Source organism: Sardina pilchardus, chromosome 24 (assembly GCF_963854185.1).
Source record: "Sardina pilchardus chromosome 24, fSarPil1.1, whole genome shotgun sequence".
NCBI lineage: Eukaryota > Metazoa > Chordata > Actinopteri > Clupeiformes > Clupeidae > Sardina > Sardina pilchardus.
The window spans coordinates 15,523,412-15,536,770 of record NC_085017.1 but is presented as its reverse complement, the minus strand read 5'-3'; the positions used below and the strand labels follow the sequence as shown (position 1 = coordinate 15,536,770).

The window sequence follows — 13,359 nt, the reverse complement described above, 5'->3', positions numbered from 1 at the left end:
CTCAAGAGTTGTGCTAACTAAAATCATCTGATTAAGTGAATGGTTTAACAAAAATGGGGCAGGAGGACCTTTACTTTCTGAAGCCGTACTTTTAGACCTTTGCTTTTTAATGATAAAAGTAAATTCCAGGCAAAACAAAGATGCACTGAAGAAGTGGTGCAAGTCATTTTAAAAAAATTCAACAAGTTGTTCCAAAGAATTCCCATCCTGCCGGCCTGAATGACTACCGTCCTGTTGCACTGGCATCAATGAAGCGCTTTGAGAGGTTAGTCAATATAACTACATTTGCTCTTCATTGCTAATACATCTACAGATAATATTGTTCATTTCATACTACACAATGCATTAGCCAACCTTGATAACAGGGGAGGGAATTATGTGTGAATGCTTTTTGTAGATTTCATCTCGGCATTTAATACAATCAAACCTGTTACACTCATCACTAAGCTGGGAAATCTTGGACTGCATTCATCTCTGTGTGAATGGTTTTCAGTGTCTTGACTGGTAGATGGTGAGAGTAGATGGTTCATCTCTTACCCTCAACACAGAAGCACCACAGGGTTATTGAGTTTTAAGTCCACTGTTGCACTCCCTTTGCACACATGACTGTATGGCGGTACATGACTCCATCATTGTCAAGTTTGTGAATGACTCTTGTTGGCCTCATTTCTAATAACAATGAGCAGGCTTATACTCTACTAGATTCAGCAAAAAAAAAAACTTTAACCAACAAAACCAGGTCTGACCTGGGTTGGTTGCAACCTGACCCCATGGCTTAGTGACTGGTCTGGTCTGCCAAAAGCTCACGAGAACCTTAAAGGAACACTTCACTTTTGTCGGTTAAAGTTTTTTTTTTTGCTGAATCTAGAGTAGGTGTACCTCTTTAAGATTTAAGAGGGTGCCCGGTGATATCCCTTGGGCAATTTCGTATATTAAGCCTTTCTTGTCCAATGTGTTGAATATAAGGCGGATATGGATGAGTTTCCTCTCTCACTCAGAGAACAAAATCTCCACTTCACAAGCATCTACATACACCAAACTTTTCAGTCTTATACCTAACCATGTTTAGAAGGTTTTTGCAGAGGGGTTTCTTGATATATTATTCTTAGACTGATTTACATGACATTTTATTCCAAAAAAACATGGCGAAAATGGATTTTTTAAAGGCTGGTATAGTATTTTCTGATTTACTGAATAACTAAATGAGATATCCATAATTCCCTCTCTAAAATACTTTTCATCTCTTATGTCAACAAAATGAAAAGAAAAAAATTGAAACTGGCTTTACCCAATGTTCAGATTTGATATTTTTACGTTTATGCAAATCAGCGCATATTTAATTACATCATACCTAATTTGCATATTCAAACATTAAATTTCAGAAAACTTGTAATACATTTATTTTTCATATTGATCTAAGTAATCAACTGGTGAAGTTTCATAGTGATATCGGCTTGTTAATTTTTTTACCCTATTCACCTGTAGTATATCCGCCTTATAGTCAATACATTGGACAAGAAAGGCTTAATATACGAAATTGCCCAAGGGATATCACCGGGCACCCTCTTAAATCTTAAAGAGGTACCCCTAGTCTACTAGATTCTGCAAAAAAAAAAACTTTAACCGACAAAGCCAGGTCTGACCCCATGGCTCCCTGACTTATTACTTGAATGAGGTAGACAGGCTTTCAAACTGTTACCAAGACTAAGGAGATGTTTATAGATTTCAGGCATGATCAGCAGGAAATCTACCAACCACTTCAAATCAACGATTCTCAGGTGGAAAGGAAAGGGTAAATATTTTTTAAATATCTTGGGGTTCATATTTCTAAAGATCTGATATGGACCAAACATGTCGATTCACTGGTGAGAAAGACACGCCAGCGTCTATTTAATCACACCTGAAGTACTCTAAGCCCAGCAATTACCTAATAACTAGCCACCACTGAAAGTGTTATTACTGGGACTATAACAGCTTGGTATGGAAACTGCACTCAATAAGACCATGAAGCCCTAAAGAACATACCACCAGGAGTGCACTAAGCAACCTAGAGGAAATATAAATCAGGAGAGTAAAATCAGAGTAGAAAAAATCAGCTATCCCAGTTACAGTTTGCCAGCAACTGCCTCGTCTCTGCCCTATGCTCTGGGAAACGTCACCGCTGCCTGATGGCCAACACAGAGAATGCAGAATTTTGTTTTATCCCCAAGCTATCCGGAGACTGACTGAGGACTGTAGCAGATATATATATATATATATATATATATATATATATATATATATATATACTTTTTTTTACATTTAGCTTTTATTTACGCATTATACAGCCGTGGACAAAGCAAAGGCTATTTCACTATAGCCTATAATCATGCGACTAATACATTTGAATTATATTGAACTGAACTGAACTGCATTGAATTGATGGCTTACATCTGATGATCTGCCACATGACCTGGTGATGGTATCACATGATGTGCCACCGCTGGACAAGTGAGGGAAGGGAAACAGTGTCGTTCCTTCGCAAAAGCATTTTTTCTGGAATAGTTTGCGGAAACATACATTGTACTGTATGTTGTGTGTGGTGTCTTAAGCTGCTGGGACCTTGAATTTCCCCTTGGGGATCAATAAAGTATCTATCTATCTATCTATCTATCTATCTATCTATCTATCGAATTTATATTCACTTTTACAACCTTATTTGGATAGGCCTACGTTTTTTAATTAAAAGATAACACGATACGCATAGTGTAAACCTACAGCTACAACCAATAAAGCAGTCCAGACATCCGAAACACAATGTGCCACAGTTCATAAAGCGCTCAAACAACTGTTGTCGGCAACAACCGAAACCCACACTAACAACTTTTGTTACAATTTGTTACAATTCCCTTCAGCGTTCCATCCGCTCCCAAATCTCTCAGTCAGATGCGGGAGCCAGCTAGATGCGCGTGTTGTCACTGCCACTTAGTGGTTGGGATGGAATAAGAGGGGTTTTATGCGGTTATAGTATATTCCATTAGTATTAGAAAGACTTACATAGAACCCGTCTGCAAATAACTTTAAGCCTAGGGTTGCATTCACACATAGCCTACACATCTCTCGCTCACTACACATACAGTCACACATTAGGCTAAGACAATTGTTATTATTTTCTTCATATGCACATGGCTTATAACTGCCACGCCTACTCTGGAATGACATTAGACCATAAACATCCTGTAGATTCAAACCCCCTTTCGGCGGGCGAGAGCAAGGGGGACAGCGCCATTTTGTTTATTTTCGTGAATCAGTGGGAGGAGGGGTGGTGGAAAGCCACGTTACGGCCGCCTGGAAGGGTAAACCCGGCGAAATTTGTTATTTGATGCAATAAAAAGTGTCAATGTTATTGCATGCATGGTTGCTATGTTTTCATTTTGTCTTGCAAATGCGTCTTATCCAGCATGGCTTGCCGACGTATCCACTTGGAAGTGACAGCTGAGGCTGAACGCTGACGCTGCTTTTTGAGCTAGCAATAGGTATCTAGCAAGCAGTGCATTTTGCCTTTCCATTTCTTCCGTATGTGGCGACTTGATAGCCTTACTGCTGGCTGTGTAAATGGCTCTGCATGGTTGTTGCTTTATTCGTGCGCGAGTCGGTGATACAACCTCGCGACATTACTGGCCACTGTCAGACGCAGCTGTGGGCCCTGCTGTCAAATTCTGCAGCATATCGGTTACAGTGTCAGTCGCTATTATGGTATGATTTCCTAGCCTAATCCCCAATTTCTGCTGGATATTCAGATGGTATAACGTCAACTAACGCATTTAGCCTATAATTCAAATAATAATCAGTGCTTGATTGTCTTCAAAAACATGAGTGATCTGTACTCAGTTTGTGCCATTACGCAAACGCCAAATTTCGCCAACACAGCCAAGTCTGATCACTGATCAACACCAAATGTCACAGATAAAAAGTCACGTGGAAAATTCAGCCTTAAGTAACCTATTTAAAGGATGGGCAGTAGCTGTTACAGAGCTGTTACAGTCTGTTCACACTTGGACCTAATCATTTCACTGTAGGCTACTGTTGATTGCACTGTTAAGGTGGCATTTCCGCTCCCCAGGTTTGGTGTCCCCCACCCCTACCACCTGGTGGTCTGAGGTGCCAGGGCAATGTTCTACGCCCACTTCGTTCTCAGCAAGCGTGGGCCGTTGGCCAAAATTTGGCTGGCGGCCCACTGGGATAAGAAGCTGACCAAGGCCCATGTGTTTGAATGCAACCTTGAGAGCAGTGTAGAGAGCATCATTTCTCCCAAGGTGAGCTCCTCTGAAAATTGCATGTAAAGTGGCTCTCTTCAGTCTGTGCCAAAATATATCAGTATGATGCACATAACCGCAACACATAACCGCAACATGTACTTTGACATTATAGTATGCTTAAAATGTTCCTGGTGAAAATGTTTAGTGTTGAGAATCATGTAATAGTCCTTATGGGAGCAAAGTAACGTATAGTTAATTTCAGCAATCATCACACGTCTGCTGAATATAAATATCAAACGTATTTCTATCAGCAACTAGATACATGCAGTCTGATACTAGTCTGTCATTTTAGTCCAATAAAACCCCAACTTGATGGTGTCCTGAAGACAAATGAAAATGAAATGTTGGAGTTATAGAGCTGTTATCAAGTTACGATTTCATTTGTAGGTGAAGATGGCTTTACGGACATCCGGCCACTTGCTCCTTGGTGTAGTGAGAATCTACCACAGAAAGGCCAAGTATCTGTTGGCAGATTGTAACGAGGCCTTCATCAAGATCAAGATGGCGTTTCGACCAGGTATGTTCAGATTAATTCATTGTATGTCTATTTAGAAAGCTTGATATAGCCCTAGGAAATCCCCAGTTTGAGTTTTGTCATTATACCATTTATGGGAAAACTGAAACTGTATTTTCAGTGTTAGGTAACATCTACTTAAGGCATGTCTGAGACTGTGACTGGTGTTTGATAATGGTTTGGAAATGAAGGTGTGGTGGACTTACCGGAGGAGAACCGTGAAGCTGCTTACAATGCCATCACCTTGCCAGAGGAGTTCCATGACTTTGACCAGCTGCCAGACCTGGAGTGAGTGGCTTTTCTTCGTTTTCTTCACCTACTAGAGTATTGGACATTATTTAGTGATATGGAATACTCAAGATGGCTTGACATTGTCTTCCAGTGACATAGATGTTGCCCAGCAGTTCAGTCTGAATCAAAGTCGTGTGGAAGAGATCACCATGAGGGAGGAGGTTGGTAACCTCAACCTGCTTCAGGAGAATGACTTTGGTATGTAGAACTAAACTGTTACTCTGGAGAATGACACTAAATGAGACCAACAGTTTCCTCTGAATACAAGCTCCTTATTATATACTATTACTAACTCTTTCTAGACCAACAAAAGATCTTGTCTTGTGATGCCTGCTTTCCTGGGTGAATTATGTTTACACCAACCTTTTTTTTTGTTGTTGCTCCTCCAGCTGATTTTGGGATGGATGACCGTGAGATGATGAGAGAAGCAAGCGCCTTTGAGGACGACATTATCCATGGAGCGTCTGCTTCCAACCTGCTCCTTGAGCCAGAGTCCAGCAGTGGCCAAATAACCGACAAGTCCAACCATCTGGAGTTTGACCAGTACAAGGACGACTTTGGTGACAATCCCATGGAGAGCAGCGAGGGAGGCATGCTGGGTAAAAACAAACAAACAAACAAACAAAAAAAACCAAGTTCACTGTATTTAGATGTTCGTGTTTTGTAAATCAATTATGCATACATGGCTGACCCAGACAGTTAAGCACGAGTTAAATTACTTTCTGTGTGTGTGTGTGTGTGTAAACTTGTTTAAATCCCAAATTAACCTGTACTTAAACCTACAATTGTAGGTGTTATGTTCATATGTCTTTGTTTTTGATGAGCTCTGTTGAAAGTTAAAAATGTCCACACACTGAGCTCAAATGAATGAATAAAAGAGTGATTCTCTATCAGCAATCAGTGATGAAGATGCTAAATATTCACATGTCTCCTAGTGGACAAGCTCCTGAGCAATGAGGATGGTGGGGGCATCTTTGATGACCCTCCAGCTATCGCAGAGAACGTGATGATGCCAGCGGGAGAACCTGGCGCAGAGGATGATGACGACTATGACAACTTGTCAGGTGAGAGGATTATCTTTGATAAAAATGATGTCCTCATATGATCCTACCTGAAATTACAGTAGAAAGTTGCTAGGTTGGCAATCGCTTACTGAGGGCTGCTCAGACAATAACAGAAATGCCCTTTGTCATGTTATGAGGTTATGTGCTATCAAAATTACTTTGGAAACGATAATGTTAATGTCAAAAAACTTTTAAGGGTGTTTTTAAAGGATCAGTGCCTTTAACACATTCCAAATCATGATCATAGAGAATAAGATGTTTAAGATTTATTTAAGAAATGTTTTATCTCTGCTCAGAGATGAAAGTCAACATGTGACCAAAAGGTGTAAGGTATAAGGTGAAATGTAAGGTTTAAGAGAATCAAAGTGAGATCATGTGTAATCATTGGTATTGTTTGAATGACAATATGTCATAGTAGTTAGGAATGTAGAGATTTGGATTTGGTATCTCACAAATTGCAGTCATAGACTGGGATTGACATGTTTTGGGTTATAAATGGATGTTATTTCTGATGGGTGATCCTGCAGCCGGAGCCCCTGATAGTCCCGACTCTGGACCAGTGGGGCAGCTGCCCACCATGACTGACCAGACGGAGCAGACCACACTGGTGCACAACGAGGAGGAGGCCTTCGCCCTGGAGCCCATCGACATCACAGGTCAGTGCACAGAGCAGCCTCTTTCTCAAAACTGGATCACCAACTCTTTTTTCAGAGCATTGGAAGGCACTTGCTGTTGAAACACAAATGAAAGAACAATTTGGAAAGTCTGTGAAGTTCATCTGAATGATGGGATGGGGCTTTTATGTACTTTTAGTGCACTTTTTCCCATGACTGTATTATTCCATGCTTTGATCAGTATGTCATACCATACAAGCACCGGGAGACCTGCAGTCAGTTTATGTGCAGATATGCTGGAAACTAAGTTATTGAAAGGACTTTGATGTTCCTGAGAAATGCTTCTCCATAGAAGACGGTGTTAACGTCGAAACGTTAGTCCCACAATGTTGGCACCTTAAATAAAATGTAAAAAAACGTCACATCTGAGTTGCTCCGGTGAACCCCTTTTTCTTTAAATGCTTCTCCATAGTTTGACTTTCCACTATATCTCTGACTCAACAACAGTGAAGGAGACCAAGGCCAAGAGGAAGAGGAAGCTGATCGTGGACAGCGTGAAGGAGCTGGACAGCAAGACCATCCGCGCGCAGCTCAGCGACTACTCGGACATCGTGACCACGCTGGACCTGGCTCCGCCCACCAAGAAGCTGATGATGTGGAAGGAGACGGGCGGCGTGGAGAAGCTCTTCTCGCTCCCCGCGCAGCCGCTGTGGAACGGCAGGCTCCTCAAGGTCAGGGGTCACGCGACTAGCAGCGACTCTCTGCTGTGACGACGTAACTCGTGTGTCATGCAGGGTAATCAATCACACACAATGCATTGCATAGCCTTAAGGACACTGAGCCTCATTTGCCAGCAAGAGTTTTAACTTGGTTGACTTGTGTTGTTAGTTGAGTGATATGTTTGTGTGAGAGGCTCAGTTAGCCTGTATGATCTGAGCTAAAGTAGAACTCCAGACTCCATGAAAGATTCATTATGTGTTGGATTCAATAGGGAAAGTTTGCCAATTGTCTGCATGTGACATTTTTATACCATAGTTTGTGCTTTAACTCCTGTGTCCATTAACTGCAGTTAATATCCACAATGAATTACTGCTGGGGAGGGCTATTACGTTTACTCTACTTTTACATTTTTAGGACTCTGCAGTCTTGCTGTGTAGTTCAGCTCAGTAGTTGAGTAACCTGTGTGTGTGTGTGTGTGTGTTTGTGTGTGTGTCGTGTGTAGTTCAGTACAGTACTTGTAACCTGTGTGCTTATGTGTGTGTGTCGTGTCTTCACAGATGTTTACGCGATGCCTCACCCCTCTGATGCCGGATGAGCTGAGGAAGCGAAGGAAAGGGGGTGAGGCCGACAGCCTGGACGAGTTCCTTAAGGATCTGGAGAACCCCGAGGTTCCTCGGGAGGAAGCCATGGGCCAGCAGAGGGACATCATTGGTGGGTTTGCAGCCACGCCGTATTCATGCACTCACATCCACAATAATGTCCAAGCCTGCTTGACCATGTGCTTGCTGTATACTGTATAGTGATGTATATTATATTGCTATAATGGCTGTAATATAAAATATGTTCTTTACATATTAACAGTGTTTCAGTTGATAATGAGTGGCTTATGAGGTGTTTAATCGTGCATCTATAATTTGGAGATGTTAAGATTTTGCATGTCAGATCAAAGCGGTGTTGTAAAAGCCGATAATTCCTTCGGCAGGAATAGCCACAGGGTTATTCCATGCGGATTAACTCCAGATAGATTAAACATCTCTGCCTTGCTTGTCATTAATATTGTAGAGATTCTGATAAATGAATTGATCCAAATCATCCCTTAATTCACCAGTAGGCCTACTCACCAGGAAATGACATTAAGTATTAATAAAGCATATTTTAAGAATGAATCTTTTTGCACACCCAGACCAGACAATCTTGGAAGAGCCTAGCGTGCTGCAGACAGCAGCCATGGAGGGCAGCAGGACCCTGGACGAGTCCATGATGCCCCCTCCCTCCTCACATAGGGGCCAGAAGCGCAAAGCCCAGGAGGTCCAGGATAATATGTCTGTAAGTGCTACTGTGATGATGCACATCAGTATTCACTGCTGTAAGTGAAGGGAGTTCGGAGCATATGGATTTGCCATTTGCTGTGCTGAAGTGAACAATTCCAGATACATGGATAGTGTTGTACAGTTCTCATGTTAAACACATTCCAAGTATTGTTAGCATATGCGATACATCATTTATGTGAAAGTTGAGTGCTAACTACCGTTGTTTCCGACCGTTCTCCTCATGTGGGTAGATCATTGATGATGACCGGGCGTCCATAGTGTCAGCACTGCCTGTGCCACCTGTGGAGCTTCCCCCAGAGGAGCCACCCAACCTCAGTCAGCTCATCCCAGAGCTGGACCTGCTGGGCGAGAAGAGCAAGGACAAGAAGGATGATGAGGAAGAGGAAGAGGCGAGACATCATTATGCATGATTCAGTGGACATTTTGCATTAACATCTAGCAGACACTGTTGTCCAAAGTGACTTACATGCCAAGTGTATTGCAAGGGATTACATTGTCCCTGGAGCAATTTTGTGGTGAAGTGTCTTGCACAGAGGCACACCGGTGGAAGCCGGGAATTAACCCTAACACTAACACCGCCCCTTGTGGTACTTTATATGGTACCATACTGGTCTGTGCTCGTTTCATATACTGTAGATTGTCCATAGCCATGGTGTTACTATTATACAGTGCAGTAAAGTGATACACAGGTAAATGTTTCGGTTTAGGGTTGCACAGGCAAGCACAAATGATGTTTACACCTTGCTATGAACTTTCTTTTTCTCTCTTCCTCAGGAGGAGGAGGGTCAGGGTGGAGACCAGGATCAGGAGGAGAGGCGGTGGAACAAGAGAACCCAGCAGATGTTGCATGGCCTTCAGGTACCGTACACAGTATTTCGCTTTATTTAGAATGATCTGATTGAGAATTATTTGATTTAGCGCAACTGATTTCCTAGTACATTTTGCCGATATGGGCAAGTCAGTAGAGAAAAATGAACTGAACTTTACCTGATCTCTTGTCTGTGTAGAGGGTTTTGGCCAAAACTGGAGCTGAGTCCATCGGCCTGTTGGAACTGTGCAGGAACAACAACAAGAAGCAGGCTGCCGCCAAGTTCTACAGCTTCCTGGTTCTGAAGAAACAGCAGGCCGTGGAGCTGTCGCAGGCTGAACCTTACAGCGACATCATCGCCACGCCTGGTCCGCGATTTCACATCGTCTAGCCGTCTTGTCCCCCCCCCCCCCCCCCACCCCCGTCCTTCTAATACTAACTCCACTCTTGCGTGTTGGAGTTTGATTCTGTCTATGGTGAACTGTCGTTACTGTTCAGAATGTTTTTATTTCTGTTGGTTTATCAAGTGTCCCCGTTGTCCATGTGCTTTGTTTTTTAAAGCTTGGAGTTCAGAAGTCTTATGTTTTCAGTCTGAATGCAGAATTGGGCATTTTTTATTATGATAAAAAAAAAAATGTTTTAAAAGAAGTTTTTACTCAAATAGTGTTTACAACAAGCATGCAGTATACAGTAAACCCTGGATTTTTAAACTCATCTGTAAGAAAAATAGGTACATTTATTTATTTATTTATTTTTGCTCACCAGCATTTGTCTTACAAGCTGACTTGTGGCTTAACTTCCACAGGAATTGTATACCGTAAAATTAGCATGGGCAAAATGATTTAGATTGTGTTGAACAGTATATAGCTGTTTGCTCAGCCTTGGACTTTTCAAACTTTTAAAAACATTGATTGTTGGAGATTATATATCCTCATGTTGCATGTGACATGACATAAAGCATTGTTTTTAATGACCACCACACCATAGTAGTATTACATGGACGGCTGTGAATCACATCTAATGGCTTAATTTAATGGCGCACGCTATAAGCTAGTGGTGCCAGACTTACAATAATGTCATACTGGCACGGTAATGTCAGTGTGCACCTATCCCCCTTTGCATTGTTTTGTTCTTGTTATTTATTACGCCTGTAAGTTATTTACTTCAAACTTTTGGTGGCCTGACAAGTAGAGCCAAATATACAGATACGGCGCAAACACAATAGCCTACATAAGAGTGCATGAGATGACTAACATCTATCTGTTGCCTTTATATCGTCCTTGCATTGTTACCGAAACCTTTTTTTCTCAACAGAAAGAAAACGACACATTGCACCTTCTACCTAATGCACTAGAGGTCTATTCTGTGCTGCATGTCACTTTGCGAAATGTTAGTAGCATTCACAGTTAATTACTTTGTTATTATTGTGGCCAGCAAAGCACAACTATGGATCTACAAAACAGCAGTCGTGTAAGGCTATGAATTGGACTGACTTTGTTTTCCGCCCACTGTCATTTAAGTTCATTTGTGTTCTGTGAGACAGTTCACCTCTCTTCATAGTCAGCACTTTTTTTAGTATAGCTAATTCTTCCTGGTGCTATTCGGTTCTCAAAGAATTCTCATGAACAAAGCTGTAGCCTTTAGTTGCATCCAGTGTGACAATGACTCCATGGTTCATGCCTACATTTATTTGATGTGTTTTGTTCAAACAATCTAAATGTATCATTTGAGATACCTTTGCCAGTATAAGCTAATTGTTACATGTTGAGGAACTGTTTTGCTATAATGCCTGTAGTCTGGAATCCAAGCAACTGTGATGTGCAAATGTTTTTTGTAATAAAATGCTTAAAGCAAGTAGCTTTAATGGTGATTCAATTTCCCCTTGCTTCATGACTAAAAAAAACATATTTTATACGTGAGCAGAAAACCCATGAACCTACAACATTTTGATGTTTGGATTCAGTTACCAAAACATCAAGCTTAGGCAGCGTTTTCTGTTTCAGTCTTGTTTTTGTTGCACACACACATTCCTCCATCTGGACACTATTTTAAATATCACATTCAAAGTCCACTTGCACATTTTGGTCCTGAAACTACTAGAGAGTATTTGGCTTGACTGTGACAGTCTGTCCTCCTGCTCCTCCAGCTCCAGCTGCAGGTTTTCGTTTGCGTTTTCTAGGTTTCTTCTTCTTCTGCTCTCCGTCTGTGCTCGGTTTGGGTGGCGTGGGTCCGCTCTTCCTCTTCTTCATGCAGCTCAGTGGATTTGGGTTCCCCGACTTGCGTTTGCGCTTGCGTCGAACGCCTTCCTCTGCGTTGACTCCTTGCGCTTCCTTCAGCTTGCTGATGCTCTGCTGCTGAGATGGAGGCACCATCTCCCCGGCAAGGACCGCCTGGACACGTTTGAGGGAACCTTCGGATGGCTTGTCCAACACCATGGTGTTTCGGATAACATACATAATTGGCACACCTGGTATTTCCTTGAGGCCTTTTGTCAGTTCATTATCCTGCATCAGAGAGGGGGGAACCAGAGTCAGAAATAAAGCAAAAAGACACACTCACAGGTGGTGATATGAAGAATCTGCACCTGCACATGCAAGAAAGGCAGCTTTTCATTTGAATTTCATGGGTACCTGTGTGGCAATGAAATAGTGATGTGGGTTTGTGCCTTCCAGCATAGATAACAGACACTCCGACGCTGGAACTGGTTCATCGAAGTGTGGGCATCTCCTGACCTGAAATTTCTGTAAAATGAGTTTTGCGCCGTACAGGTCTTTCCCCAGAGATTCTACTTCTTTTAGAGCACAGCTGAAAAACAAAAATGCACAGATGGTAGCAACATGAAGAAATGATTGGCATCGATATATCATGGCTTTGGACTTGACTATACAGACATTTAGCCTACTTGCCAAACGTAGCCTACCTGGTGGTACAGAGTTGCACCTCTCCCATGAGATACTTTGGCATTTGTTCTTTGATCTGTATTTTCCCGATGAGCGCAGCTTGGCAGAAAGTTCCATCGAGTAATATTTGAAAAGGTTCCCGAAAACTGAAGTTATATTTATAAAAGCTTATTGTTTTCTTGGCTTGTTTTTGCCGTTTGAGCTTCATGGTGGTCTTCTACGGTTATTACTGACTGCGTTAACGTTAACTTACACGTATAATCTAACTGACATTAGTGTAATGACCAAGCAATTTGCACTATATGAAATACATCCAATATAAAACTCCACGACAGATTAGAATATAGCCTACAAATAATTTGGCAAATCTAATCTACACACACTTCAGAAACAACCCTGATGCCATGCTGTTTCCGCCGAGTAACCTTGAAATGTGTTCGGAGGGGAAACAACATGATGTGTGCATTAATTTCAAAGCCTTAACGGTCAAAACCTATAAACAATATTCAAGAATAATCGTTGGTGTTATGGGAGTGTAGTATTTCACCAGGATTTCTATTTGATTTGCTATTTTTCTCCAAATAGGTTTTGCTTAATGGCACGGAACTATTCTCAAAACCATGCGGTAATATTTGTTGTACCACTACCGTAATAAGTGTAGGCACGCTGATTTTGTGACACCACACTACCCTCTCTAGGAGAAAAGGGAGCACTGCAGGCTTACAAATTGTAACTAACAAACGTATGCAACCACCAGAGCGGTAGGTAGATATGCTCTGGTAGCAAAATGCACACACACATTCCTAAAACAAAACGTTT

At 41.8% G+C, this 13,359-nt stretch overlaps 2 protein-coding genes across 2 annotated transcripts; one reads left to right on the top strand and one right to left on the bottom strand.

Moving 5' to 3' along the window:
- Nucleotides 1-3,245: 3,245 nt before the first annotated feature.
- rad21b (RAD21 cohesin complex component b) lies at nt 3,246-10,260 on the top strand. Its single transcript, XM_062529471.1, has 14 exons — nt 3,246-3,335; nt 4,103-4,295; nt 4,686-4,815; nt 5,004-5,100; nt 5,195-5,301; nt 5,493-5,702; nt 6,039-6,167; nt 6,695-6,823; nt 7,289-7,512; nt 8,059-8,212; nt 8,685-8,827; nt 9,063-9,221; nt 9,607-9,690; nt 9,840-10,260. The coding sequence occupies exons 2-14, from the start codon at nt 4,152-4,154 to the stop codon at nt 10,029-10,031; spliced, it is 1,902 nt and encodes a 633-aa protein (XP_062385455.1). The 5' UTR covers nt 3,246-3,335; nt 4,103-4,151; the 3' UTR covers nt 10,032-10,260.
- Nucleotides 10,261-11,700: 1,440 nt separating this feature from the next.
- On the bottom strand, nt 11,701-12,956 carry utp23 (UTP23 small subunit processome component). Its single transcript, XM_062529472.1, has 3 exons — nt 12,561-12,956; nt 12,271-12,445; nt 11,701-12,144 (listed from the first exon to the last, which is right to left on the bottom strand). Exons 1-3 carry the CDS (start codon nt 12,746-12,748, stop codon nt 11,737-11,739), a joined length of 771 nt encoding a protein of 256 aa, XP_062385456.1. The 5' UTR covers nt 12,749-12,956; the 3' UTR covers nt 11,701-11,736.
- Nucleotides 12,957-13,359: the final 403 nt, after the last annotated feature.

What these genes read in the sequence shown, in the direction of transcription:
- utp23 (XM_062529472.1), bottom strand. Translation starts at nt 12,748, where the DNA reads ATGAAGCTCAAACGGCAAAAACAAGCCAAGAAAACAATAAGCTTTTAT. An exon ending in GTGCAACTCTGTACCACCAG is followed by an intron (nt 12,446 to 12,560) that starts GTAGGCTACGTT and finishes TTTGTTTTTCAG; the next exon opens with CTGTGCTCTAAAAGAAGTAG. An exon ending in ACTATTTCATTGCCACACAG is followed by an intron (nt 12,145 to 12,270) that starts GTACCCATGAAA and finishes TCTCTGATGCAG; the next exon opens with GATAATGAACTGACAAAAGG.
- rad21b (XM_062529471.1), top strand. Translation starts at nt 4,152, where the DNA reads ATGTTCTACGCCCACTTCGTTCTCAGCAAGCGTGGGCCGTTGGCCAAA. An exon ending in CCAGCAGAGGGACATCATTG is followed by an intron (nt 8,213 to 8,684) that starts GTGGGTTTGCAG and finishes TTGCACACCCAG; the next exon opens with ACCAGACAATCTTGGAAGAG. An exon ending in AGATGTTGCATGGCCTTCAG is followed by an intron (nt 9,691 to 9,839) that starts GTACCGTACACA and finishes TTGTCTGTGTAG; the next exon opens with AGGGTTTTGGCCAAAACTGG.